Source organism: Apaloderma vittatum, unplaced genomic scaffold, assembly GCF_000703405.1.
Source record: "Apaloderma vittatum isolate BGI_N311 unplaced genomic scaffold, ASM70340v1 scaffold2571, whole genome shotgun sequence".
NCBI classification, from domain to species: Eukaryota; Metazoa; Chordata; class Aves; order Trogoniformes; family Trogonidae; genus Apaloderma; species Apaloderma vittatum.
Genome location: NW_009697202.1, coordinates 27,610 through 53,222, shown reverse-complemented (window position 1 = coordinate 53,222; position 25,613 = coordinate 27,610). Strand labels below are relative to the sequence as shown.

General features: G+C 39.5%; 1 protein-coding gene across 1 annotated transcript in view; it reads left to right on the top strand.

The window, feature by feature from the left end:
* The window catches only part of PDK3 (pyruvate dehydrogenase kinase, isozyme 3), a 34,964-nt gene extending 13,105 nt beyond the window's left edge, over window positions 1-21,859 (top strand). Inside the window, exons 3-10 of the mRNA XM_009877486.1 lie at window positions 3,596-3,780; window positions 5,881-5,970; window positions 9,224-9,301; window positions 12,024-12,100; window positions 13,220-13,321; window positions 13,907-14,017; window positions 19,471-19,584; window positions 20,653-21,859. Of these exons, the coding sequence (XP_009875788.1) occupies window positions 3,596-3,780; window positions 5,881-5,970; window positions 9,224-9,301; window positions 12,024-12,100; window positions 13,220-13,321; window positions 13,907-14,017; window positions 19,471-19,584; window positions 20,653-20,796 (901 nt within the window). The 3' untranslated portion in view covers window positions 20,797-21,859. The remainder of the gene's footprint in view (window positions 1-3,595; window positions 3,781-5,880; window positions 5,971-9,223; window positions 9,302-12,023; window positions 12,101-13,219; window positions 13,322-13,906; window positions 14,018-19,470; window positions 19,585-20,652) is intronic.
* Window positions 21,860-25,613: the final 3,754 nt, after the last annotated feature.

The following is a 25,613-nucleotide window of genomic DNA, read 5'->3' as shown; positions in this document are numbered from 1 at the left end:
TTATTTTAATATTCATTGCAAACGACAAAGTATTTATGCGATCAAGAGGTTCAGAGGTGCTTCAGTTTCTTTATTCCAGTGATTAGCAGACCTTTATGAAGGCTTAACTACAATGTCACCACATTACTGTTGCTGTCAGCAGCGTGGGCATCTACCAAAAGTTCAGGTTACTTTTGTGTTTTTGATAACACAAATATCTTTCCTCAAGCTGCAAAGCAGTTGGGTGGAAGTCTTTCCACATTCTGTTGAGCAAGGGCTGTTAAGATAAGGTGTGCACACTTGGTAGAGGGTGTAAGCTGGCAGAAGTGTCAGAAATTTCCTGTGTTGTCCAGTGTGCCTTGGAGTAAACACATGGAGGCAGTTGTTTTTCCAAAATTGAAGCTTTTGTAAAACTTCTGTTCACATGTGCTTTTCAAAGAACACCTACTCCACCCCCTGTACCTGTGAGTTTCTTTGGTGATTTTTCTCTTTGTGGGAAGGTGTGTAGGGGAGTGGCCTGGAATTAAGAGCAAATGAAGTGGTAAACTGCCAGTATGTCTAGAGATAACACACACACACAAAAAACTTAGTGGACAAGAACTTCCCTTTCTGCAGCACCAAAATTGAAATAGTGGTTCTGTTAGCAACTTGAAATGAATAAATATTGGAGTAGATTCAATCAAGAAGATGCTGTTTTATTACTTTAAGGCGATGTGAAATGCTACTTTAGTTAGTTTTGCACTTCAAAAGTGGCTACACTTTTTAGCAGAGAAATCTTTCAGTGTGAACTTGTCGGTGTGGTAGTTTCCAACTACCAGCTAGCACTTCTTTAAGAAAGAGAAGCCAATCAAAAATCCCATTGCATGTCTGTTCCACTTAAAAAGGATTTTTCTTCCAGACTACTCATCACTTTCTTATCTTTAATCTTTCAGATTAAAGACTATCCATAAAAGACATAACATTTTTTTTTGTTTTTATTGACTTACGATATTTTTTCTTGCACTGTGATGATAGATCAAAAATTTATATAGAGAGCCATTAGGGAGTTTAACTTGCGACACTCATTAATTGTCTTTGCAGAAGTCTATAAGCTAATTTATTTAACAGCAATGGTAAAAAACCCCTTAAATATTCTTTTGTTAATACAGAAGTCACTGAAGCTCATTTGACTAAAATAGTTTCATATTAATTTCTCATCTATTGACTGCATTATTTATTCGTTGTAGCTTCGAAAATACAATACACTGAATTTTAAAAAAATTAAATGCTAAATAAAATTTTTAGTGCTCCTCTGGTGTATTGCCCCCCGGCTAATCCCATGAGCATTAAAAAAAATAGAAATCTCTTGGTATGGTCTCCCACAGTTTGAGTACAGTGGAATTTTTGTGTCATTCTGGGGTATGGGAGGTGCCAGTTGGTGAGGACTCAGTGGTAAGATTAAGGAAACGTGTTTTGATTTCTGCCCCCTTGCTTTGAAATGTGCCTATATAATCGGTGTGTTTGGTCCTTTAAAAGCATCTGCTTGATGGAAACACTTGTATGAACTTAGTTATCTGTGGATGTGGAAGGATGGTTTGTTACGTCACTGCGGTAATGAAGAGTCCCTTTATTATTTGTATTTGTGCACTGAGCTTCAGCTGTGATTTGCTGCCCTTAGCAGATAAACCCTTTGGCACGCTCTGTGCGTTTCACCTCTTTGGTAATGGGATGTCAGGGAACAGTTTGCCCTCGTGGAGCACGTAGGCATCATGTGTGTGTTGTGGGTAGTGGAGGTATTTAAAAACAAATAGCGAAGCTGTCAGCAAATAGCTGGAGAGAGTGTTGTCAGCCATCCTTCAGATGTGATTCTGAGCGTTCCTTCTCAGCTCTGTTTTTAGCTAGTGTCTTGTTGCTCTGAAACAGAGAAGCTACATGAGTACAGCCAGGCACTAGTCTTGACAAATAACATCAGATTTCGGTGGTTGCAGGTCACACAGGATCAAGATTTAATAAACATAAAAGACTCTTTTTAAGTATTAAAATAGTTTAAGCTGTCGAGTCAGCAAGATTGGTAGGAGAACAGTGATTTTGCACTGTGATAGTATTCATTCTCTACTGTCGTAGTATCAAGATTGGGGAATTAAGCAGTTTAAAACTTCCCCTTCTCTATGCAACAAAGTTATGTTGAAAGAGTACTGGACTGTTAACACACAGGCAAAAACTCATGGTTAGACTGAGGATGATGAAAAAACTATTAAATATGAGCTGGCAGTGTAGAGCAGGAGAAATAATTTGACAAATGTATTGCTCGTTAAGAATGGTGTGGTGTAATATTAAATGGTTGTCCATGAGCTGGCAGTGTAGAGCAGGAGAAATAATATGACAAATGTATTGCTCGTTAAGAACGGTGTGGTGTAATATTAAATGGTTGTCTGGCTAAGTGGTTAGGAAAAGGAAGGAAGCATCTGCTTTAAATGCAGTGTCTAATTGATAGGCCTTTTTACTTGTGGTGGTCTTTGTGTTCTTTCCCCTGCTCACTGCAGGCGGTTGGATTAGATAAGCTTTAAAGGTCTCTCCTAACTCAAACCGTTCTACGATTCCTTCCTTAGCTTTGATAAAAATAATTAATACGTTCCTTTTCAGTGTTCATTATAAATCTACTGAGACTGTTTTACTGTTGATATATTTCCAGAAAGGATCTGTAGGACTGCAGATACAGACATGCTTGCTTTTGAAAGCTGCATTTCATTGTGTGTACTTTTTAAAAAAACCCAGATCGTGTAATTGTTGTGGTGTTGATATTCATTTCATGTTGCAAAATGTAGCAGAGTTGAGTAGTATTGATTTTCCATATCTGGGCTTTAGAAAACTAATAATAATTAGTGGTTCAAGTACTGTGAGCTTGCGGGGGTGGGGGGAAGAGCATTTTGAAGATCGTAGGAGTTGAGCTGTCTTGGCAGGGGAAACAAAAATCCTCCAAGCTGTTTCAAAAGTAGGGGCATGTCAACAGGTGCTGTTAAAAGCCATGGAAGCGATCTCCTAAAACTTCCTCAGCGACGGGAGAGAAGAGCCCGTTGGAGTTGTATGTGCTCTGCCATCCAGCGGTGTAAAAGGAAACTGAACAGAAGTCACACTGGAATTACCTGTGCCGATATTCAAATTTACTGTAGTAGAAGCCGGGCGAAGGAAATGCATTCACAAGTTACGCTGCATGGATTGAGGTGTTGGGAAGAAAGTCTGAAGTGTAAAACTGGGAAATTATGAGGGGCAGCCAGGTTGTTTTTCCCGAGTTTCTTTTCCAATCCTCAGCTACTGTTGGTTGCAGAGATTAAGAGCTGCTGTGGTGGCATATGACTGCAATAAAAAAAAAAAAAAAATTTGTTCTTCATTAATGGAGAAGAGCAGTTCAATTTAAAGGAATGTTTTGGAGTGGATTACCTTAGTGAGAGGTTGACCAAATATTTCTCTTTAAATAGGTTTGTTCAGGTAGTGCTATATTTTTATCTTCTGATAATTTTTTTGTTGACTGGAAGGGGTAGTAAACAGAAGGATTTTGCTGTGGGGAGTTCAAAACAGAAGTTAGAGTTTGAGTTTAATTATGCTTTTAACAATCTGTTTCTAATTTTGTTTCCTCTAGCTTTTTAGATGTTTTAATTAAAGTCAGGAACAGACACAATGATGTGGTTCCAACCATGGCGCAAGGGGTGATTGAATACAAGGAAAAATATGGCTTTGATCCATTTGTTAGCAGTAACATCCAGTATTTTCTAGACAGATTCTACACCAACCGCATCTCTTTCCGTATGCTTATTAACCAGCACAGTAAGTAATTCCTTTTTTCATCTTTGAGCACTCATTAGTTATTGCTTCTAAACCTGAACCTGTAGCTTTGTGTTTTGGGTTGAGGTTTTTTGTGTTTGGGGTTTTTAATACTCTTGACTAATTCTTAATGTTCTGTGCTAATTATGGTAGAAGATATACTGGGAACTGGGTAATTTGGTACTTCAGAGTTATCAGAAATGGATGCAAAACACCAGTATGCTTGCTTTTAGAACTGACAGGCTTTGTCAGCGCGGCTGTCACTTTTTCATCTTGTTGGCAGAGGCAGCTTGCATAGCGAAACATGAAGTATTTCTAGATAGTAGTAGAGTAGCTAGATCTTTCTGCGCACAAATCTCTCAACATAGTTTGTAGAGCTGACACTTACTTCATAATGAAATGCAGGGATTTCATAGATTTTGAATAGGTTGTGCACTATATGTATTTTTGTTGTTGTGTTTTTCAGCAAGCTATCTAGACTTTCTTGCCTTCTCAAGAGGTTGACTATTTCTAATTTAAGTTTTAAATGACATCCCTTGTCTCCCTCTACTTCCTATTCTCTGTTTAGGAATAAATGCTAGAATTAGTCATGCTTTATCATTAGTTTCTGTTCTGCTTGTTGTTACTGATAAACTTAATTTTTTATTCATGTTACAGAGTGAAAGGAATTACTTGCACAGCTCCTATTAACCAGTATATGCAACCATGCAGAAAGTGATCTGTATGAAGTTAAGGACAGTTTTGTGATCTCTTCTAATGTATCTTGTGCCTTTTAGCTCTAGAACTTCATTCTCTGCCCAGCATTTTGCTTTTATGAGCTCTTAGAAATTGTAGTACACTACAGATAATGCAGATGCTAGAGTACTGTGGTGTAAGGTGTTTTAGTACAAGTTGTGTGGCTTGCCAGTAGCCTTTTATGTGACTAAAAAAATGTCGTTCTCTGTGTGTTCAAATAATTTTAACGTGGTGAAGTGTACAAACTGAGATAAATGTGCAGCGTTTTCTTCACTTGTACCTGGGCAGACAGATGACAGACATAAAACCAAGTTAAAAGGCTCTTGTAGAAGAGTTCTAGCAGTAAGGGAAAAAATTGTCCTAATAGAATTCTTGGGTTGAGTGCTAGCATAATTTGCCCTAGTTCTAAAATATTAAACTTATTTCATTGAACTAAAATGGCTTTTCCTATGGACATACTTAACTGCTTGAAACCTCAAACCGCTTATGGATACTTAAAGTTGAGCTAACCTTGGACAAGTTATCTATGCTGAGCAATGTTAGTGATCCATCCGTGATGGGAAGTATTTATCTTGAAGTGCTGATGAAAAAGGGAATTGGAAAACGGAACAAAGAAACAGGTTTTATGTAGTTTGTTTCTTATGTTACCCTGTGAGAAACAGCCTGTCAATGTTTCTGCAAGGTGCAGCTCACTGTGGCTGGAATAGGAAAAGCTTTAAGATCTTGTCTTTTGCTCAACTCGTACTGCATGTTTCTTATCAGAGCTGACTAACTGGCTAAAATAGCAGAAAATCACTTCTGCAAAGAAGCGTAAAACCTTTCTACTCGGAGAGCTAAAAACTCTCGGTGAAGGATCTGGTGCGTGCCAGACCCTTGAGCAAAGGAGGGAGGGGAGCTGAGAGTCAGGGAGACAGGTGAGTGAGGGACCTCTGTGCCAGCTGTGAGATTGCACCTTAGGGAAGTGTAAAAGGTTTTAATGCTGGCTTACAGTTCCTGAGTCTTTTTCCCTATAACATCTTCATTGTTATGAGTGCTTCTGTTCTGACATAATGGTATGAACAAAGCATTTTACGTTCTAGCTTTATTTAATCTTTGATAGTCCCCTCAGAAATGTAGGTTTTCACCTTAACCCTCCCCACGCTGCCATTTCAGTTTTAACTAGTCTTAGCTATAAAAAGAAAAATGAAATTAAAAAAAAAGGAAGGAGGAGGCAAGTAGTCTTTCTAAGCAAGGATTCTGGCAGTTTGCTAGAGTATCTTTTTAGAAAATGATGCACTACTTGGTAAGTTTCAGATACGTTCAGATTTAAACTTTCTGGGCTGCCTCAAGTGTAGTAGACTATTTACTACCATTTCTTTTTCCTTTTAGCACTTCTTTTTGGTGGAGATATTAATCCTGCTCATCCCAAACATATTGGAAGTATTGATCCTAATTGTAATGTAGCAGAGGTGGTTAAAGGTAAGATTAAGTTAATATTTTTGTGCGTTAAAAAAACTCCACAACTTTGAATACACATAAATATGTTCTTGAGATACAAAAGACTTAACGTGATTCAAATTCATTTAATAAAATAAGAAATAGAGGTTCTGCAGTTGGTCACATTAAAGCCATGAGTTTATTGAGATTTTTCTGATGCCTTCAGTACTGAGAATGGAGAAACTTTGGTATGCTAACAGAACTGAGAAAACAATTGATTTTAATTTTTTTTAATAACTAATCTGACTTTTTAAGTATCAGATTAAGTATCTACATGTTCTGTTAAACTTCAGATGTTGTCTTCCCTAAAATACTTAAAAGCAGGTTCTTGTGTAATGCTTTTTTTTAATCTGATGCTGGTTCTAAAGAAAACTGAGAGTAAGTGAAGTTTTCCAATTTGTTACACCTTTCAGTAAAGTGGCCTTGAGGTTACAGATTTTCCAACAAAACTCCCCAATTACTACATGAATCTGATGATACCACAGCCTCTTCTCTCTTACCCAGAGGACATGTGTGTGACAGTTGTGCCTGAATGGTCTGGCACAGTTGCATTAGAAATAGTGTTTGCTTAAAAAAATCCTGTTTGCTTAATGTTGTGAATGTTCATGTAGAGAGTTAATAAGTAGGTATGAGGCAGTGGTGTCTGCTTCAAGAACTTCTTTACTGAAGATTCACACTCTGTTTACAAATCTAGGTTTTGCTGTAGGAGTAAATTCCAACCTTGATCCTTCACCGGTGTTTGTGGAGCTGTGAGAGGGGAGGAGAGTGTTTCTACACTTTCTCTCAGCCTTCTGGTGAAACAAGAGGGAAACCTTTCTTATGTCAGACTTTGACATACGTGATAGCTTGCTTTGTAACGTAGATGCCTTTCACTGTTAGTAAGGCTTCTTGGCTTCTTGCTGTTTGGCTCTCAGGTGGCCCTTTTTTCAGCAGCTGCTTTTTCTTTTGATTGATCTTGCTCTACTCTGACCTCAGCATTGTATAAATTACCGCTTTGTGGTTTATTTAGCTCTTCCTTCTAATAGCAGTGTTTGGATCTATTCTGGATCTATTTTGGTAAGCAGATTCGTAGTTGCTGCTTTGGACAGGGCTGTGCATAGAGTCAGAAGGTCTCAGTCCAGTTTTCAAGCGAGCAGCTGAAACATACTTTCCAAATCTGAAGAAATAATCACTAATGAAATGAGGGCATTGTAGACAGTATCCAATGTTGTCTTTCAAAGAAACAAAATGTCCTTAAAGACAGAGCCTGTCTAGAGTCAAGGTAATTGAGGCTATTTCCTTGTAGAAGTGTCGGAGGGATTAATTTATGTTCTGTATTCAGTGCTAGCTCCAGAATGTTCTGGTTCACAGGCAGCATTCTGAGTAGTTTGTCAGAGCTAAGATGTTGATTTTGGCGCTGTGGTTGGCAGCTACAAGCTCTGTATGCCCTTCAAGCATTGAGGAAGTGATTTAAACGGCCACTTCGTGCTTCAAGCAGCTCCACCAAGTGTTCTGTCTGTAACTGCCTGAGGTGGGTCTCTATCTTGCTGACTGTATTACAATACGATTTTTGAGCTGACAGCAAATCCAGGCTTGTTCCTGGGATTTTAGATGTATTGATACATCCTTCAGTCTTGCTGCTGCTTACTTCTAGCTGCAACATGAAGTGTGTTTTGAACTTTGCAGTTTCTCTTGTGGTCTTAGGACTCTGCCAAAGAGTTGGCTTTTAGAGGAATGTAAAATGTAAGGCTGCACTCGGACATTGTTTGACACAGTTTTGCTCAGGGCTGAATATTTTACTGGGTCATGAAATGATAATGTTTTCCTGTTCACCTCAGGGGTGGTTACTTCTTGAAAACGGCTGAGAGTTCTATATTAAATTTAGGGAGGGTATAAATGGATTTATTCTCTCAAGGTTTGCATAGTGGCTGTGACTGCTTCCCATTTGTGTATTGAGGGCTTTTGGTTTATTCACATACAGTTATTGATTTGCTTTTTAGAGGCCTTGAAGTTTTTTCTCCACAATAAGCATCCAACTCCTGCCCACTGGCTCCATATCTAATTTTCACTTCTGTGATGTGGAAACTCTTTGAAATGTGCTAACGTATTCCTTCTCCATGTTGATGGCCTTTTGGTCATGCTAGCTACATTTCCATCTTAAGCTTTTGGCTAAGTCCGTATTATGACTGTGCTTCTTACGCCCCTTTTTTCTAAAGCATAGGATTACTCCCAAGACCATCAGAAGTTCTGACGTAATCTTAGAATATCATGTAAATGTAGGTATTCCTACATCTTTTTTCCCTAAATTATGCACACCCGGGGTTGAGGTGATCTGTAGAGCTTGGGTATTAAATGGGATTTTGAGCTTTTTACTAGGACACATGTAATCATGTTAATGACAGGACCCTTTTAGGCAGTCTTTGGAGAGCTGACTGTGTTGACACAAAAGTTTCCTACTGGACAGCTGATTGTGTGAGGGAGTCCTGAGCCTTGATCGAGAACGTTTCCAGTGTTGATTAGCTCCATTTTTCTAGACTTCAAGCAGTATTTGTGTCGGCCTTGTGTGACATGTCCAGCCTTGCAGATGTCAGAACAACTGACGGAATTTTTTTTCTCGTTAAGCTAACACTTGTTTCTAAAATATTTTTGCAAATGAAGTACCAGTGATTATATAGAACCACTAAGAAATATTTAAAACAAAAGGTGGCTTAAACATTCTTGCTGTATTTGGACAATACATAAAGCCTGATGTGGATTGTGGGATGGTTTGGTTGGTTGGTTTTTTTGTTCAGCAGGAAAAAACGAAGAATCTTAAAGACTCCAGCTTTCTCCCCAAAAGACCTTGAAAATCAAGTACTGTAAACAGTGTTGTGTTTCGAAAAATGGAATTTATGGTTGCAATGTCATCCTTTTTTATTTAAGATGGAAAGAACAAACATTAAATTGCAATTGGGACAGGACAAATAAGTAGATATTATGGTCTAAGATTATACCCTTCTAGTTTTCAAGCCCTGAATAAGATGAAAAATAGCTTGTCTCTAGTAATCTGCTTTTGTTTGTAGAGCTTTAAATAGAATTTGTCCTTTCTTGACAAATGGGCTATAAACATGCAGAGAAAAAGGAATTAGAATGGACACCAGTTTCAGAACACTTGTAAACTAGTTACTGAGTGTTCTGCTTGTCACCTTTTGCTTGTGGGATGAACTTTGCTAGTCTCTAAATGATTTCGGTAAATCAGTGTTCTGTTGTTTTGTAGATGCTTATGAAACAGCTAAGATGTTGTGTGAACAGTACTATATGGTGGCACCTGAACTGGAAGTTGAGGAATTCAATGGTAATTATGTAATTAATTTTACTTGATATATGTAAGAAAAAAGCATTTCTAATATCTGTGATTTCTAGTTTTGTTAGTTAATTGTAAGTTGATACTTGAATTCTGCAATCCTGCATGAAGTTACTTTTCTTCTTCTAATGTGTCTATGTGGACACCTGAATTAGAATTTATCATCTTGACATTTACCTTAGAATGCTGAACGCGGAGTGCTAATTATTGAATTTTCCATCACTTACGGAAAATAAAGTGGCCAAGAATCCTCGTAACTGAGAAGGAAACACTCTTGCCTTCTAACTAATCTATTAATAGAGCTGAAATTTGTTTCATTTTGAAGTTTGCTTATAAATTCCACTGGCAATCTCTGCACTAGTGGTGAGCTCTTCTGTGTAAGAGAAAAAATGTCTAATTTTGCCTAAATAGACAATGCTTTCAAGTCCTATCATAAAATTCTTACATGAAAATCTGTTTCAAGTTGCTTGCAAAGATGAAAAGTGGATGCTACAAAACAACTTGTCAGCTGTTTCATGATTTCTGCTGAGAAAAGGTAGATTACTGTTTTAACTTAAAGAAGTAAATTGCCTTGAGTGATCCTCTGACAAGTTTTGGACGGCTGTCCAAACATAAGACTAAGGTATTTCCAAACTTCAGCAGAACTGCAAAAGTCTCAGAAATAGGTAACACTCAAAACTGAACATACATTGCTCAAAGTACTGTTTAATGTTGTAGAAATATTCATCAACACAAAGTGATATCGTTGAGACCGATGCATTACTAACGGTCCTCGCTCCCAAAACCAAGGGACCCAACCTTCCCCCATCCAAACCCGAATGATATTAGAGCTAAAGTGCTGAGTGCTTCAGCAGAGGAATCAACGCAAAATTCATTTGCAGGCCTAAGTGAAAAGATCCAACAGTAGAGGGAACAAGTTGCTGGATCTCAGTGATCAACGGGTTGGACATGAGCCAGCAGTGTGCCCAGGTAGCCCAGAAGGCCAGTGGCATCCTGGCCTGTGTCAGGAACAGTGTGGCCAGCAGGAGCAGGGATGTGATTCTGCCCCTGTGCTCAGCCCTGGTGAGGCCTCCCCTCGAGCCCTGTGTGCAGGGCCGGGCCCCTCACTGCAAGAAAGACCTGGAGGGGCTGGAGCGGGTCCAGAGGAGAGCAACGAGGCTGGGGAAGGGACTGGAGGGAAAGTCCTGTGAGGAGAGCAACGAGGGAGCTGGGGGTGTTGAGCCTGGAGAAGAGGAGACTCAGGGGGGACTTCACCACTCTCTACAACTGCCTGAAGGGAGAGCGTAGTCAGGTGGGGGTCGGGCTCTTCTCCCGGGCAACCAGTGACAGGACGAGAGGGCACGGCCTGAAACTGCATCAGGGGAGGTTTAGGTTGGATCTCAGGAAGCCCTTCCTCACGTCACTTCCAGTGCTCAGGCACTGGGATGCACTGCCCAGGGCAGTGGTGGAGTCACCGTCCCTGGAGGTGTTTAAGGAGAGGCTGGATGTGGCACTTAGTGCCGTGCTCTGGCCCATGTGGGGGGTGTTGGGTCATAGGCTGGACTTGGTGGTCTCAGAGGTCTTTTCCAGCCTCAACAGTTCTGTGATTCTGTGAAAGAGAAGCAAGGAAAGAATTACTTGTTTCCTTTAAACTAGCTTATTTTCAGTGCGAGGAAAGCGACTTTGCAAGTTACCTCGCAAGAGCAACGAGAACATGCTTTCTACACGTATTCTGTACCCCAAATGAGTACAAATAGGTCTGCTTTGGTTTTGGTGGTGCATGAGTATGGACTCTGACAAAATTTTAGCTTGATAAAACATCAAGTTGCAGAGCATACTCTTGGTCTTTTAGTTTTCCTAGGAGTTTCACTACTATGTATCTTAAAGTAATAACTGGTATTATTACTAGCCCTCAGCACAAAAAAAGATGAAGTTAACTCCAGTCACATGCTGTGTGCGTGCCTCTGTCTTCCCCCAATTTATGAAGCAGGCGTTTATAGACTTTTCAATTTGAACTGCTACTGAGGCTGACAAGCTGTGACTGTATAATTTAATGCTAGTAGATGTTTGAATCTTCAGGGATGACCACATCTGCAACACCAAAACTCTCTCATGGAACATATTAAATGCAGCTGTATTATTTCTTGCCAAATCAATTAGCACTCTGGCATTTAGAGCTGTGCCAAGCAAGATACTTCTGCTGAAACGCTGGCAACAGTGGACAAACAAGTCAATTATGATTTGGAATAAGAAAACTGATATTATTTGAACTATATTTTCAGGGTTTTTTATTAATACTTTACATTTTATATGGTTTAATTTAGGGAAAATATGTAGTTGCTCTCAGAGTACTTAAACAGTGGAGTTTTCTTGGTTTAAGAATCTTTTTGTGCAGCAAATATTATGCTTAAATATAAGTTTCCTACTTAAGTGGGAAAGTTCTCTTCATTAACATACATTGTCAGTATGAAACCAATGAATGCTTAGTGAAATTTCATTAATAAACAAAGTCTGCTGACATAGATGTCTCTGAAAATCATCATTAGACTGTTATTTCAGGTGATAACAGTAACTGAAATTTATGTTTTGGGGTTTTTAGCTAATCTTGTACTTGGAAAATCAGAATATGTTTACGTACTTGTCTTTGCCTACTGCTTCATGTTATTTCTGTAAACAGAAATGCTACAAAATACTGTTTTGAAAAAAAAATTAAAAATTCTTCTTTGTTTTATAGCTAAAGCTCCTAACAAGCCTATTCAAGTGGTCTACGTACCTTCTCATTTGTTTCATATGTTATTTGAATTATTCAAGGTAGGTTGCACTTGCTAATATTTGGAAGAGGTTTGTGAACTTACATTCCTTTTTTAGGCTTATTTTTAAACAAGGGAAGAGGGCTTGAAATGGTTAAAATCTAGACTTACAGTCCTTTCATGCCCTTGTGAACATAAAAATTTCTGTGTTTTCCCACTTTTGTGTTTTTGCATCTGATTTAATTTAAAACACTTGTGATAGTTTATTTTTGTAAAGATGATACATTCATTACCATTCTCATAAGCTTGCTGCTTTATTGCATATTTGAGGACCAATTAGGATGGTATCTTGTTTATTGTGAAGACAACCCACATGCCTTAGAATAGTGTAGATGGCATGTTTTGTTTCTGTTTGTGTTTTCTGGATAACTAGAACATGTGAAAATTATTGCACGCTTTCAACTAAGATACGGGGTCTCTACGTGGTGTAGTTGAACACTGGAAATTCAGGGGAAAAATGCATTTGGTCAGAGAGAAACATTTCCTAAATAACAGTATTTTGGAGTTGATTTCTAACATCTGTCAAGTATGTTCATTTAAATCTTCTCTTATTTTGCCATTTGTAACATTAGTTCTAGGGCAGAACAGGTGAGAATTTGTACCCTACTTGTAGGTATGTTTTGGTACAGTCATGAAACAGGATGAAACCAGTAAGTTGTTAGCTGTAAGTAACGGTAATCTGTGATGGACTGGCAGTAGAAGCTCCGTTAATAGGTATAATAAAGTCGGATTGATAGATGATAACTGAACAATTTTGTGACCCAGGCTGAGAAAATCGAAGCTTGTTCTCTGTGGTGAACATCACTGTTGGTGTTCTGGGAGGTGGAGGTGAAGGATATTGACATCTCTTACATATAATTACTTGATTTCACACAGGAGAAAAAAAAAAAGTATTGCTCTATGTTCTCTGACTCTATATCAAACAGATAAAAGTACGTATAATGGAGTTCTGATGTAAAAGTTTAACTGGACAATTCATTGCTTTTAAAGCACTTGAGTTTGTTTTAAATGTGTTTTAGGACAAGTCATCTAGATTCAACAAAATGCGAGTTCTAAGTTGTCATAAAAAGCATATGTGGTAAAGCTAGAATCAAAGATGTTGTGTTTTTTTTATCTTCAGAATTCAATGAGAGCTACAGTGGAATTGCATGAAGGTAAGAGAGAAGGCTATCCATCGATCAAAACCTTAGTCACTTTGGGGAAAGAAGATCTCTCTATTAAGGTAAATGCCTTAAAATAATATGCAGTTTACAAACCTGCTAGGTTTAGAATAGTATGACTTTTAATTGGAAAAGGCAAATCAATTACTGTATTACTTCTGCTGCTTGCTTCATATTCATTAGAATAGAATATTTCAGTTGGGAGGGACCTACAATGACCATCTAGTCCAACTGCCTGAGCAATTCAGGGCTGACCAAAAGTTAAAGCCTGTTATTAAGGGCATTGTCCAAAAGCCTTTTAAATACTGACAGGCTTGGGGCATTGACCACCTCTCTAGGAAGCCTGTGCCAGGGTTTGACCATCCCCTTGGTAAAGAAATGCTTCCTAATGTGAAGTTTGAACCTTCCCTGCTGCAGCTTTGAATCATTCCCATACATCCTCTCGCTGGATCCCAGCGAGAAGAGCTCAGCATCTCCCTCTCCAGGTCCTCTCCTCGCCCCTTGGCCTCCTCTTCTCCAAAGTAGACAAACCCAAAGTCCTTAACTGCTCCTTTAATATTTCTGAAGTTATTTAGATAACGCTGCTTGAGTCTTGCAGGTTTTTTTTGAGAACATAATGTTTAAAACTCAAACTTTTGATTTCTTAGATAAGTGACCAAGGTGGAGGTGTACCTTTAAGAAAAATAGACAGATTGTTTAACTACATGTACTCAACAGCACCCCGACCTAGTTTGGAGCCCTCAAGAGCTGTGCCTTTGGTAAGCAATTGCAATAAATATTTAAATGTCCTTTTGAGTTACCCTGGTTGTACATTTCCCTTCACTGCAATCTACTGGATCAGGTTTTCATTGACGAAGTTGTTTATCATTAGCAGTTCCATGCAGGTAAAATCTATGCAATTCTATGCAGGAGAAAATGGGTTCTGTTATCATCACTAAGTGTTTGGAGTAGAAAATTGCTTTTCTTTGTCTTGACAATCTTGGAAGCAAGCTTGTCTGCATAAGCGCAATATTTTCACAGGTTAATGGACAGGATTTTTAGTGCTGTGTTACTGAGAAGGTGAATAACCTCATGAGCTTGTCTTTGGCGTGTAAATTACTGTTTGTCTAAGTTTCCTGTAATAAATGTGTTGCAAAGATGAGCCACACCATCGGTATTGTAGCGCTTGAGAAACATCTTCTGTTACTATACAAGCTCTTTGAAAATCACTTTTATGTAAGTTATGGGCTGTAAAAACATATTTAAAAAATAAATCCTAAACCTGCATGTGATATGAACACTTTCAAGAAATTCTTGCTCAGTCACAAATACCTCATGTGATACTCCATTCTGAGACATATCAGGGTCAGATTTTGAACAAACAAAATTTCCCTGTAGTTTCTTCTAAGCAGGGAATTGTGTTGAATATGTAGATTCTTTTAGCAAGAATTATTTTTTCAATTATTAAAATTGAATTATTTTATTAAATTACGTATTAGTTCTTGGGATAAAAATTATACAGCTTCTGTTGCCTGACTTTCAGTAACTGGATTGATACTGATAATGTATTCTTGCCTCTTTGTTCTCTGCCTTCTTACACAATCCTTTCTCTTCAAGCATGTTGAGGAAAAAGTTGATTCTTTGAGAAATTTCTTTTCCCTATTTAGGAACACTCATCTATCATGTTTCTTAGGTTTGTTTGGGGTTTATGGATTTTTGTTTGTTATTTTTTTTTCTTTCTGCTGATACTTCTGTGCTTGAAGCACCTTCAGGGAGCTTCAAACACAGCTAATAATATGCGGTGCAGAGAGTATGTAACTATTTCTGTTGTAAAATAATTAACAGTGAACTGAGAGTGAAACCAGTTCAGAGTGGTTTTGAAGATAATGACTTTCCTTTTAGATTTTTTAGCAGAAAGTCTTTATGGTATTGCCTTAGACCACAGTTCATAACGTTGTGGCACATAAGTGTATTGCATGGTTTCCACCAGTGTTTGATGCCACTGCAGTGGGTGTGAAACCCAGTTTTCTATCTGCATTGACTTGATATTAATCCTTCACAGCTCCTCTGTCTACAACACATCTTAGTAATATGTATTAAACTTTTGCTTTTTCATAGAAAAAAACCCAACTTCTTGAATGGGATGAGTGATAGAGAACAGACCTTAATCCAAATATAAGCTTTTTTCTTTATGACTAGAGTGGTAGATTATGAATCAAGAAAGACTCTGCCTTTGTTCTGTCCCGTTTTTGATCAGCAGTTTATTATATCAGCCTGCAAGGATTTCCTGGAACTTGTTCTTGCTGTAAACTTGTGCTTTGATTGCTGGTTGTATTCACTATTAAATTGTCACTTCCTTTGTGGCTCTCTGATTGTAAAATGTGTTCATTTTAGGATTGACACTATTCTTCCCTACCCTCTTCGTGCATCTTTAGCAGTGCATTCCTGTGTTTATTTCCTCATCTTCAAGACCGTTTACTTTGATTTTTGTGACATTTATACTTTGTATTCATCTACTGTGCCCCATTGTTAGGCCTTGTTTTCCTCTTCAGTCTGTGTGTCACTGCAGTCAGACCTGCGAAGAAGTCAGACCCTTCTCTTGTGACCCTGGCAGCTTTTGCCCTCCTGTGAGTCTGACTGAGGCCTGTACACGACTGAATGTCGAGAAGAGTTATTAAGCTCTGTTACATGTATGTATGTGCAGAAAGAAAGAAGTCAAGAACTGGGAGTCTGTGGCTTATCTTTCTGCTAAGAGGGGAAAGGCCTTAGCAGTGACGCTTGACACGTTATGTACCATGGCCCCGATCCAGTTATAGAAACAATTATGGTGCACTTGATATGTCAGTCTAGAAATAAAAATCCTTCAGCAGATAGGTTCTGTGTAAATCTTCTTCCAAGTCTGAACTGTCTTTATCGCGTAGTGCCAGAGACTGAACAACTTAAAAATTGTGGTGCTCCAGAAGGTAGGTAGATCCATGCTTGTGTCATTCTTGACTTGACTTAGGTAATATCCTAAACTAAATTGCAGTGCAATGTAAACAGGCACATTCTTCTGTTCTAACACTCCCTCTCCTTGTTCTGTGATCCCCTGTCTAGTTTATGAAACATTCATAGGCTTGAGGAGTGGAAGAGGGGGATCTTTTTGTTGATGGGTTAGGGTTCTTTCTCAGTCTCATTGCAAATGTTGTTTCAAAACTGCTGAGAAACCTTGTTACCATGGCAGCCCTGGGATTCTAGCAGGTCTTGTGTTCATCTGGACTGCCACACACATACTGGAAACGTTAAAAACATGTGGTAATGGTTAATGATAATTAGGTTTTCTTAGAGGAATTTAATGATTCTCTCTCTTGCAGCTTTTGTTTAGTGGGAGAAATGTGGCTTTAATTAGGTTTAATTAAACCTGTAGGCACAAGTAACACAAATTTTAATAATCTCCTATTTGTATAATGGGTACTAAAATATACAATGAGAAATTGGCTCTGAAGGACTTCTTCTCAAGGCAGATGTGCTGTCATTAGTTATATTCTGTCCTCTTGGTCAAGCACAGACCTATGTAGTAAACATTTCTTGTTTTGCAACATACACCTTTTGCAAGGTCTTGCTTTAACAAGGTTTCAGGTGGGATCTGCTGTCTTTGTATTTCTTGTAAGTTACCTCTTTTGAAAAATAACCTGAAGGCAATGTAAAGAAAAGACTGACAGGAGATTTTTGGAAGAAAGTAACCAGCACAGATTTTTTGGCCAGCACAGAGCATAAAAAGAATTTCCTGGAAGGAGCAGGAGGCAAACAGAAGTTGGGTACGGATTTTAAGGAATTGTATTTCTGGAAAGAGGAAAGTAAAATGTTTTTTTCAGGATTACTTGATTCTGTCCTTTACTCGAGCTGTTCTTGGAGGTAGGTGCTATCTACAATTTGTCTTTTGGTTGCTGTGTTTTGTAATTTCTGTAACGTGTTTATTATCTGGTCTCCAGAAAAGATGCAAGTCAGTTTTTGGAATTTTTTTAATTCTTTCTAAGACAGTCAGATAACTTCCTTTTATGTTTAAGAAATGCATGCATGCAGTTTCAAGACCAGATGTTTGAAAGTGTGTCTCTCTGTGTGTCTTTGAGAATTATGTTTTTAAAGCACACTGCGGTTTGAAAAAGTGCAGCTAAACAACTGTTCTAACAGTAAGAGTGAGAAAACTTGTGGATTGAGACAAAGACAGTTTAATAAGTAAAGCAAAAGCTGTGTGTGCAAGCAAAGCAAAACAAGGAATTCTTTCACCCCCTCCCCATGGGCAGGCAGGTGCTCAGCCATCTCCAGGAGAGCAGGGCTCCATCCCACATGATGGTGATGTGGGAAGACAAACACCATCATTCCGAATGTGCCCCCCTTCCTCCTCCTTCCTCCAGCCTTATGAGCTGAGCATGGTGTCACATGATGTGGGACATCCCTTTGGTAGGTTGGTGTCAGCTGTGCCACCTGTGTCCCCTCCCAGCTCCTTGTGCACCCCAAGCCCACTCGCAGGTGGGGTGAGGAGCAAAAAAGGCTGTGACTCTGTGTAAGCACTGCTCAGCAATAGCTAAAAAATCCCTGTGTTATCAACATTATTCTCATCCTAAATCCAAACCAGCACTGTACCAGCTACTGCAAAGAAAATGAACTTTTTCCCAGCCAAAACCAGGACACAGTGGAAATGGACATTAATAACTCTGACAAGGAATGTGAGTAGAAAAAGGCATCTTTGCCATTTCTGCCTGTCGTTTTGCTCAGAAGAATGGAGCGAGCCCTTCTAACCAGTTTTAAGATCACTAAATTTAGACTTCTGTGAAGTTGAGGCAGAGATCAAAAGATAGTGTAGAGCTAGTAGACAACGGCACGAGAATTTGTGATGGATGCTGTAGGACAAAGTTCTTTCGTGTTCACCCCTCTCTCAAGGGATTTCCTGTAAAGTGGTAGCACACAGTAGCTTTGTGTAATGCTCACGAGTCTTCCTTCTTAGTCTTTTCCTTTTTGAATCATTTTGGGGCTTTGTTTTTAAGATTCAGGGCATGATTCTCCATTATCTTGTCAGGTTGGCTTTGTAGAAATATTACAGTGGAACGAGTTTGTTGGTTTTCTGAAAATTTTATGTGTCTAATTCTTCTTGTAATCCACCCTTACAGAAAAATTGTATTACTCCATTGCCTTGTATATCCTTCTTTTCAAATGCTTCTGTGCGTGGAATCCTTCCTTTATTGCTCTGGATAGTCCTGAGAAGTTCAGGAGAGTGTTTCAGGAGAGTAGTCAACCACTGTGATTTTTCAGCACGTACCTAATCATCTGGAAGAGTTGATGTGTAGACCAAAATCTTACTCCCTGGCTGCAGTGAGAGAGGCTTGGAGTTTTTTATGACTCATTCTGCCGAGGGTGGGCCAGAAAAAGTGCCAAGTATTGACCTTGTTGCAGCTGTGGTTATGAACATTAGTGTTGTAAATTTAAAATCTAGAATTTGTACCTGTCAAGTCTGTTTCGCTTTGAAAATTGTGTGGTCTGCACAGGATCTCAGTCCTCAGTAGACCGTGCAGTGCTGTGGAATCCTCGTCTTTCCTTAGAAGGGCGAAAACAGCAAGGATTTTTCACCCTGTATTGCTTTGTACATAACCTGCTGGAGCAGCGCTCCCAACTCTGCTGGGGTGTGGCCGCAGGGATCGCTTAATGGTGTGACCTAGATGAAGTAAACAGACTTGTCTCTGGCTTTCTTGTCTAATTTCCTGTGTGTGGAGACATTTGAGGAGAATAATCCCAGACTTGGGGGGAGAAAAGACATGCTGTCAAAAATTTTTATTTTTTATTTTTTGATACCAAAAAAAGAATGGATTATTACAGCAATGGTAATTGTAGTGAGCAAGTCATAGACAGTATCAGTTTGCTTTGGTGATTGGAGGCAGCAGGTACTGCGTGTTACAGTCACCTACCTTTTTGAGAAAATGCAAAATGGACAAGCTGGTCCTAACAAAGGTCTATGGTATTTTTCCTGTTTTCTGTACTGTAACTAAAAAAATACTATGCTTAAGAAAAAGGAGATTACTCAAAAGAATGAATACAAAGTTATCACGTAGACTAATAAAGGAAGGCTTGAAAAGTAATTTGATACAAGCTGAAAATTAAGGTATCTTCTGTTTTATAAATGATTGCAGTGATCTGTTGCTTTTTTTTAACAAAAAAACCTTTTCATTTTGTTTTTCCTGTTGTTTTCTTGTTTTTGTAGGCTGGGTTTGGCTATGGCTTGCCTATTTCTCGTCTGTATGCCAGGTACTTTCAAGGTGACCTTAAACTCTACTCAATGGAAGGCGTTGGTTCAGATGCTGTAATTTATTTGAAGGTATGAATTTGACCTTTTTATAAACCAGTAATGCAGTGCATTCCGTTTATAGCAGGCTGAATAAGCAAACTTTCTTTTCACTCTTCAGCTTGTTTTGAAATTTGTAATTGCTGTCTTTGTTATATTTACAGTTACACAGAATCCTAAAATCCAAGGTTATAAGTATTAACCTGGCACTAATATTACTAATACTAGTTAGTTTGCTTTGATTTTTTTTTTTTCGCAGTCTTCTCTTTTGGATCTTTACATGTTGTTAATCTGAAGTGCTGAATATTTCAAGAATTGTGTGATGAGAGAGAATTCTGTTTAATACTTCTTGATTCTAAAGCTTTTGACCACAGTAAAACTGAGAAGACTATTGACTAACTGCTGACTAGGACAAATTTCTTTCTATGCAGTTTTTGACTTTGCTGCAACAGACTGTATTGATCCCAGTGTTATTTTTGAGGAAATCCTGGGCTACTCAGGGGCTTAAGGCTGAAACTAACTGCTTGGATTTAATCAGGGCATTAGAAAGAATATAGCGTATAGCTCCTTTGAAGGCATCGACTTAGCGTTGTTCCCAGGCCTCGCTGTATGTTTGGGTGGATTCAGTTTCACGCGTGGATGTGGGGAGGAAAAAGGCGTGGGCTGTATCCGAGGCCATGGGCACGTGCTGATGGACCGAACTGGGTCAGACCTGACAGAGCAGCGTGCCGACGGAGTCCGAGTTTGTTGGAGAAGTGAAACATTGAAGTGAAGCGGCTGCCTGCCCCACGTCCATGACAAATCTCCCTAAAATGGTTTTGGGCGAAACTTTTTGTCTTGTTCTCTTTGTAGAAGCTACTCCCTGGGAAGAAGGGCACTATTTTAAAGTGTTATTTTTCTTTAACTTTTACTGTGAATAATACTTTGACTGTGACTGGAGGCATTGGTCACAGTTGAAGTATTTTCAGAACAGTGCTGTGACACCTAACACTTGGATAATCGAGACACTTGTTGGATGCAGAGGTTGTAGCTGTTGAGCTTCCTGGAACGTCGTCTCGGTGTCTCTAATGGTATCTTCCCATTGCTTTTGTTTTTCCATAGGCCCTTTCAAGTGAATCATTTGAAAGACTTCCTGTTTTTAATAAGTCAGCCTGGCGACACTACAAGACCACACCTGAAGCAGATGACTGGAGCAATCCTAGCAGTGAACCCAGGGATGCTTCTAAATATAAAGCTAATCGATAGTTTGCCACCTTTTTTTTTTGTCTCTGTTGGAGATGACCTCTGCATTCAGTATAAAGTCTCTGCTTTGTTCCAAAAAATCCTTCAAACCACAATAGCTAATTACTTCCAAACAAAGATCTAATCAGGGCATTGAAAAATACTAAGAACAAAGTGATAATTGGGACTTAAACGAGGGCACTAAGCACGTTTGGTATGTGAGCCCTGCCTACTTCACCAGAGTATGCTTGGTTGCTTCAGTCATGCATTGACAAAATTGCACTGTGGTTACACTTAAGAATCCAACGTTGTAACAAAAAGATGCTCTCTGAAGTGGCCGATTTGTATTCCGATCTGAGGATTGGCAAGATGTGCGGAATCCCTTGACGTGGTGAATAGTATCTTGCACAGCAATATGGTATAAGAGAAAAATTCTCATTAGTTAAACACACACTTTGAAAATCCACCCTTTGCTGCATTTTATGTTGCACAGTGTCACCTGTTACAGAAAACCCCTTGGAGCTCTGCAGATCTTACCTAATGAGCTCGTTACATGTGTAGTTCTAAAAAGGGTTGTGCAGCTTTAACATGATGCTTTCCCCAAATTCCCAAATCCGTTTGTCAAGTGCATACAAAAATTATGTTGTTATAAGACATTGGGACTTCCACTTCTTCATATGCACCTTAATGATTTTCTTGACACGCAAACACAGAAATGCTTTTCTATATATTTTCTCCTTGTTTTGAGGAAAGATCCTAGGTAGTTAGATCAGCTCTCCATACAAGAAATTCCATCAGTACAGGAGCAGGGAGTAATTCCATTTCATGTTTATTGCCATCATTTTGGGGGGCCAGGGAGGGGAGAGAAAGGCCAGACAGCCAGTCACAAGTGAATTTGCCTTAAGAGTGTTGGTTGCTTGGAGCCTGATTAGTTTAAATCCTGTAAATAGTTTGAAAAGTTATTTATATATTCAATGTCTGATTATAGTCTGGTAATCTGAATTTGTAGTGTATATAAAGATGTTGTACACCAGCTTCTGGAAAGTCTCATTGGTCTAAATACGTGAAACTGGAAATACCATAGAAATGGGAGGGACAAAACATAGCTGGTACCTCATTTAAGGAAAAAAAATCAAAGAGAAGAACCATAAGTATTTCCCCATTGAATTTATTGTAAGGGTCATTGTTGACTACTAGGAAACTGTTCTTCACCAAGTCTTTATCAAATACTGTTTCTGACGCTATGGCCTTGCAGAAAAAAACGTGAAATTTAGGTGTTCTGGTGATATCCTAGCCATAGGAATAAAATAGATGAGTTGTAAGCAACTCTGCACCCTCAGTTTCTCTTAGGTGTTTTGATATTTTTTTTCTGAAAGATACTGCAGATTTTAGCGTGGAAACATGAAACTTGTTTACTAAATTTTAGGGGAACTGTCCCTTTTGTCCTTCCAATGTTTATTTTTATAAAGAACTAATCTATTAGGTAAACAGGGAAATGCTGAGAAATTCCTAAGTATTTTATAAAAGAGAAAAAAAAAATCTTTGACTTAACAATAGTACTTTGCACTCAGATAGCACATTTCATCAGAGGATTAAAAGTGCTTTGAGCAATAAACTTCATACAGCCCCGTTCCTGAAGAGTCGGAGTCCTTACCTCGCAGACCTTCTCCCTCTTGCCTCTTGCGCTCAGCTCTCAAGAACTTGTGTGCGAGCGGCTCGTGGCTTTGCAGGGCTCGAGGTCCCGTGGGCTTCCCTGCACTTGGTGGATAAAGACGCGTTGGAGCTCCAGCCTGGTGCCGCACTCGCTCACAGCCGCCTCTGCGGCACCGCGGGGCTCTTGGAGGGGGGATTCCCAGGGCAGCTGCTGCCGCTGTGTCCCAGTGAGCAGTGCCCTCCTGAGCCCCTCCTGCCAGCAGGTAGGAAGCAGGGGGGGTGTGTGGTGGAGCCGTCCTCTTCTGTTCCCCAACCAGACCGGAGTGACCCTGGTGAGGGGATCTTGGCACGCACGGCGTGGTGAGGAGTCACGCAGGTGGGCCTCTGCAGCAATAGTGAAGGCAAATGGACACAGTGGTGATGTGAGGGTGAGATCAGGGCGAGTGTTGGAGTGAAATGCCAGTTGGAAGTAACGTCTGCTAAAACGGAGCCACTTCTGCCCTCATACACAACTTGTTACTATTTCTTAAATTCATTTCAGGTTGTGTATGTTTTCAGCCTCTCCCAAGAAATAATGTAGTTTGTGCAAGAAGCCAAGTTTCAGCTTTTGTTAGGAATCATACTTTGAAGTAGTAAATCCTGACCTAGTGCGTCTTTTCAGCTGTCTCCTTCTACGTGAAGAGTAGGGGAAACAAAGGAAAGGAAGCAGGCATGTTGAATGTGTTTTCATGAAGTGAATATAAACCATGGAAGTTAGCGAAGACGCTGTGGAGGATGTTACGGTTTATTAGTCATTTCACTTCTTTATTCACAAAAACAAGTGGCTGGCTTTCAGGGCTGAAGTGCTCTTGTACTTGAAAACTGAAGTCCTGTAAAAAGGCACCAATTTCCAAGGACCCTGCGCACGGATGAACAGCTCAAAGTGGGAAGGCAGAGCACAAGGAACATGTCTTCTTTCCGTTTCCTGAGGTCTGTTCGTGGGCATTGTGGTGAATGTGAGTGAGAAGCAGCTTTTCTCCTCTCCAGCCTTGCATGGGCAGCCTGAGCTTGAGTGGAGATCCCAGGTGGACTGTAAATTGTCCTTCGCTTGTTGTCCTTGTGCTGTGTTTCTCTCTAGGGGTATTAGTCTGAAAACTGTCAAAGGAAACAGCAGCAGCACACCTCCAATTAGAAGAGAGGCTTTTCAGTGGGCATGCCTGAAAAAATGAGGGTGGCTGGCTTTTACACATGACTAGTTGAACTACAGATGCTCATCATCTCTTTTCAGTTAATTCTACCTTTGGAGTCTAATTGCTTGGTATAGTATCTTAGGGCTGTGCATTCCAAACTTTCTGATGATACGGAAGTATATTTATTTTTTTCAATGGATTTTAGTTGTATGGGCTGCTAGTGTTACTGCAGCCTGGTAGTTTTGAGTTACAGGACATGTAAATAGAAAAAAGTTTTCAGTGAAAATACTTTGTATCTGTTGTGTTTAGTGATTAGCAGAAACAAACTGAACAAGAGGTGTTTGCTCCTCAGTTCTTCATGAGCATTTACAAAGAACTTCTGTACGTGGTAGTCTAACATAAACAGTTTAACTTTTGTCCACTGATTTTTTTCTGGTGTATGTCTTGAATGTTATCTTATTAATCCCCTGCCTAGTGTAACATTAATAGAGGAAGACTCCTCAAATCATATGTGTGTGTATATTTGTGCTCCCTACTTTTCCAGTCTTTGTTTTGAGGCTAATGAGAGGTCTTTTGGAGTCAGCACTTGATGAGAAATATTCAGAAGTTATCAAAATGCTTCTTTTACAGCTGAGGCATGAGCTTTGCCTCTGTACTTGACTGTGCTGACCCGGGTCAGTACCGAGACTGTCTTTGTCCTCCTGCAGTTTGTGCTACCTCTTGGGCAGTGTTTAAAGCAGGTCCTTTGACACAAGCTTAAAGAATATGGATATTAACTGTAGTGTTTTTCGAAAACTCAGGCTTCTTTTTGGCTATAAAAACTACACTGGCTGCTCCAACTGGATGACGTGCTTTCCTTTGCCCTCAGTGGTGTGTAGAATTTGCTCTGAAACAGCTCTTCACTTTCTCCAGAAAGTAAGCAAGAGTGATCGTTGAGTGTAGTGCACTTCATCTCTTCCAGACCTCAGTATTTAGGGTGAAAACTTGACCCCCTTGACACAGAAGACATCCCTCCCTCTCACCTTTAGTAAGCGCTTCTAGATCCTTACGTGTTAGGGGTGCAAAGTGATCCTGATCGATAGAAATGATTCTGTAGAAAACCACCTAAATGTTTACTGTTCGTATTTATCTCTTGAGGATAACGAGGCCTGATTGTGCCGCGTTCCGTTTCCTCAGTTGCCGTGCAGGTGCTGTGGTTTCTAACAGCTCTTCGTCTCTTCTTCCTGACATACTCACCTGCCTATGAATTAATACGTATAAACGTGTTTTTGCAGAACTTAAGAGAACGTGATGGCACATGACAGACCAACGCGTTACTGAGCTCAGAGATGAGTTTATGTGCAAATGAGGAACATAGTTCTAAATCGTGTAGCGACTTCAGGGCTGAATCTTGCAAATATTTGCACAAGTAAACAATGTATGAGAGTAATCCCACTTAAATGAAATCTGTTCTCAGGCTCAGGATGTAAGCTGTTGATATTAATTTGAAATAATGAAGACTTGTGTAACTGAAGTGGCTTTCCAATTAAAAATACATGAGAAAATTTGAAGTTCATGTGCTTTAATCACTATATTACGTTACCTTAAAAGATCTTGGAGACTGGCAGAGAGAACTTGTTTTGTGTTTCTTAAACCTAGATAGTTTTTTCACGCCCTCTCAGTAGGATTGATGCATTTGTTATAATTCTGATACTGTCAAGTGAGCCTGAATTGCTTTATTAAAATTTTTCATTTGAATTGAACACTGCCAAGAGGTTCCAGGCTTGACAACCCTTGGAAATCTGCACCCTCCATAGGGGGTATTGGGCACTGACCGGGCACATTTTCAAGCGGGTTCACTCTTGGCCTTTCAGCAAGGAGTGTCCCTGCGCCAGGCCCATGCTGACTGATTCACGTTTGCCATCTCTGATGAGCTGTTAACGAAACTAGTCCTGGGCTTTGTGGTGTGAGTTTCTGACGAGAGTGGAAGTCAAGTGGGTTTGTTCCTGACGTCAGCGGTGGGGCAGAACTCTGGCTGGG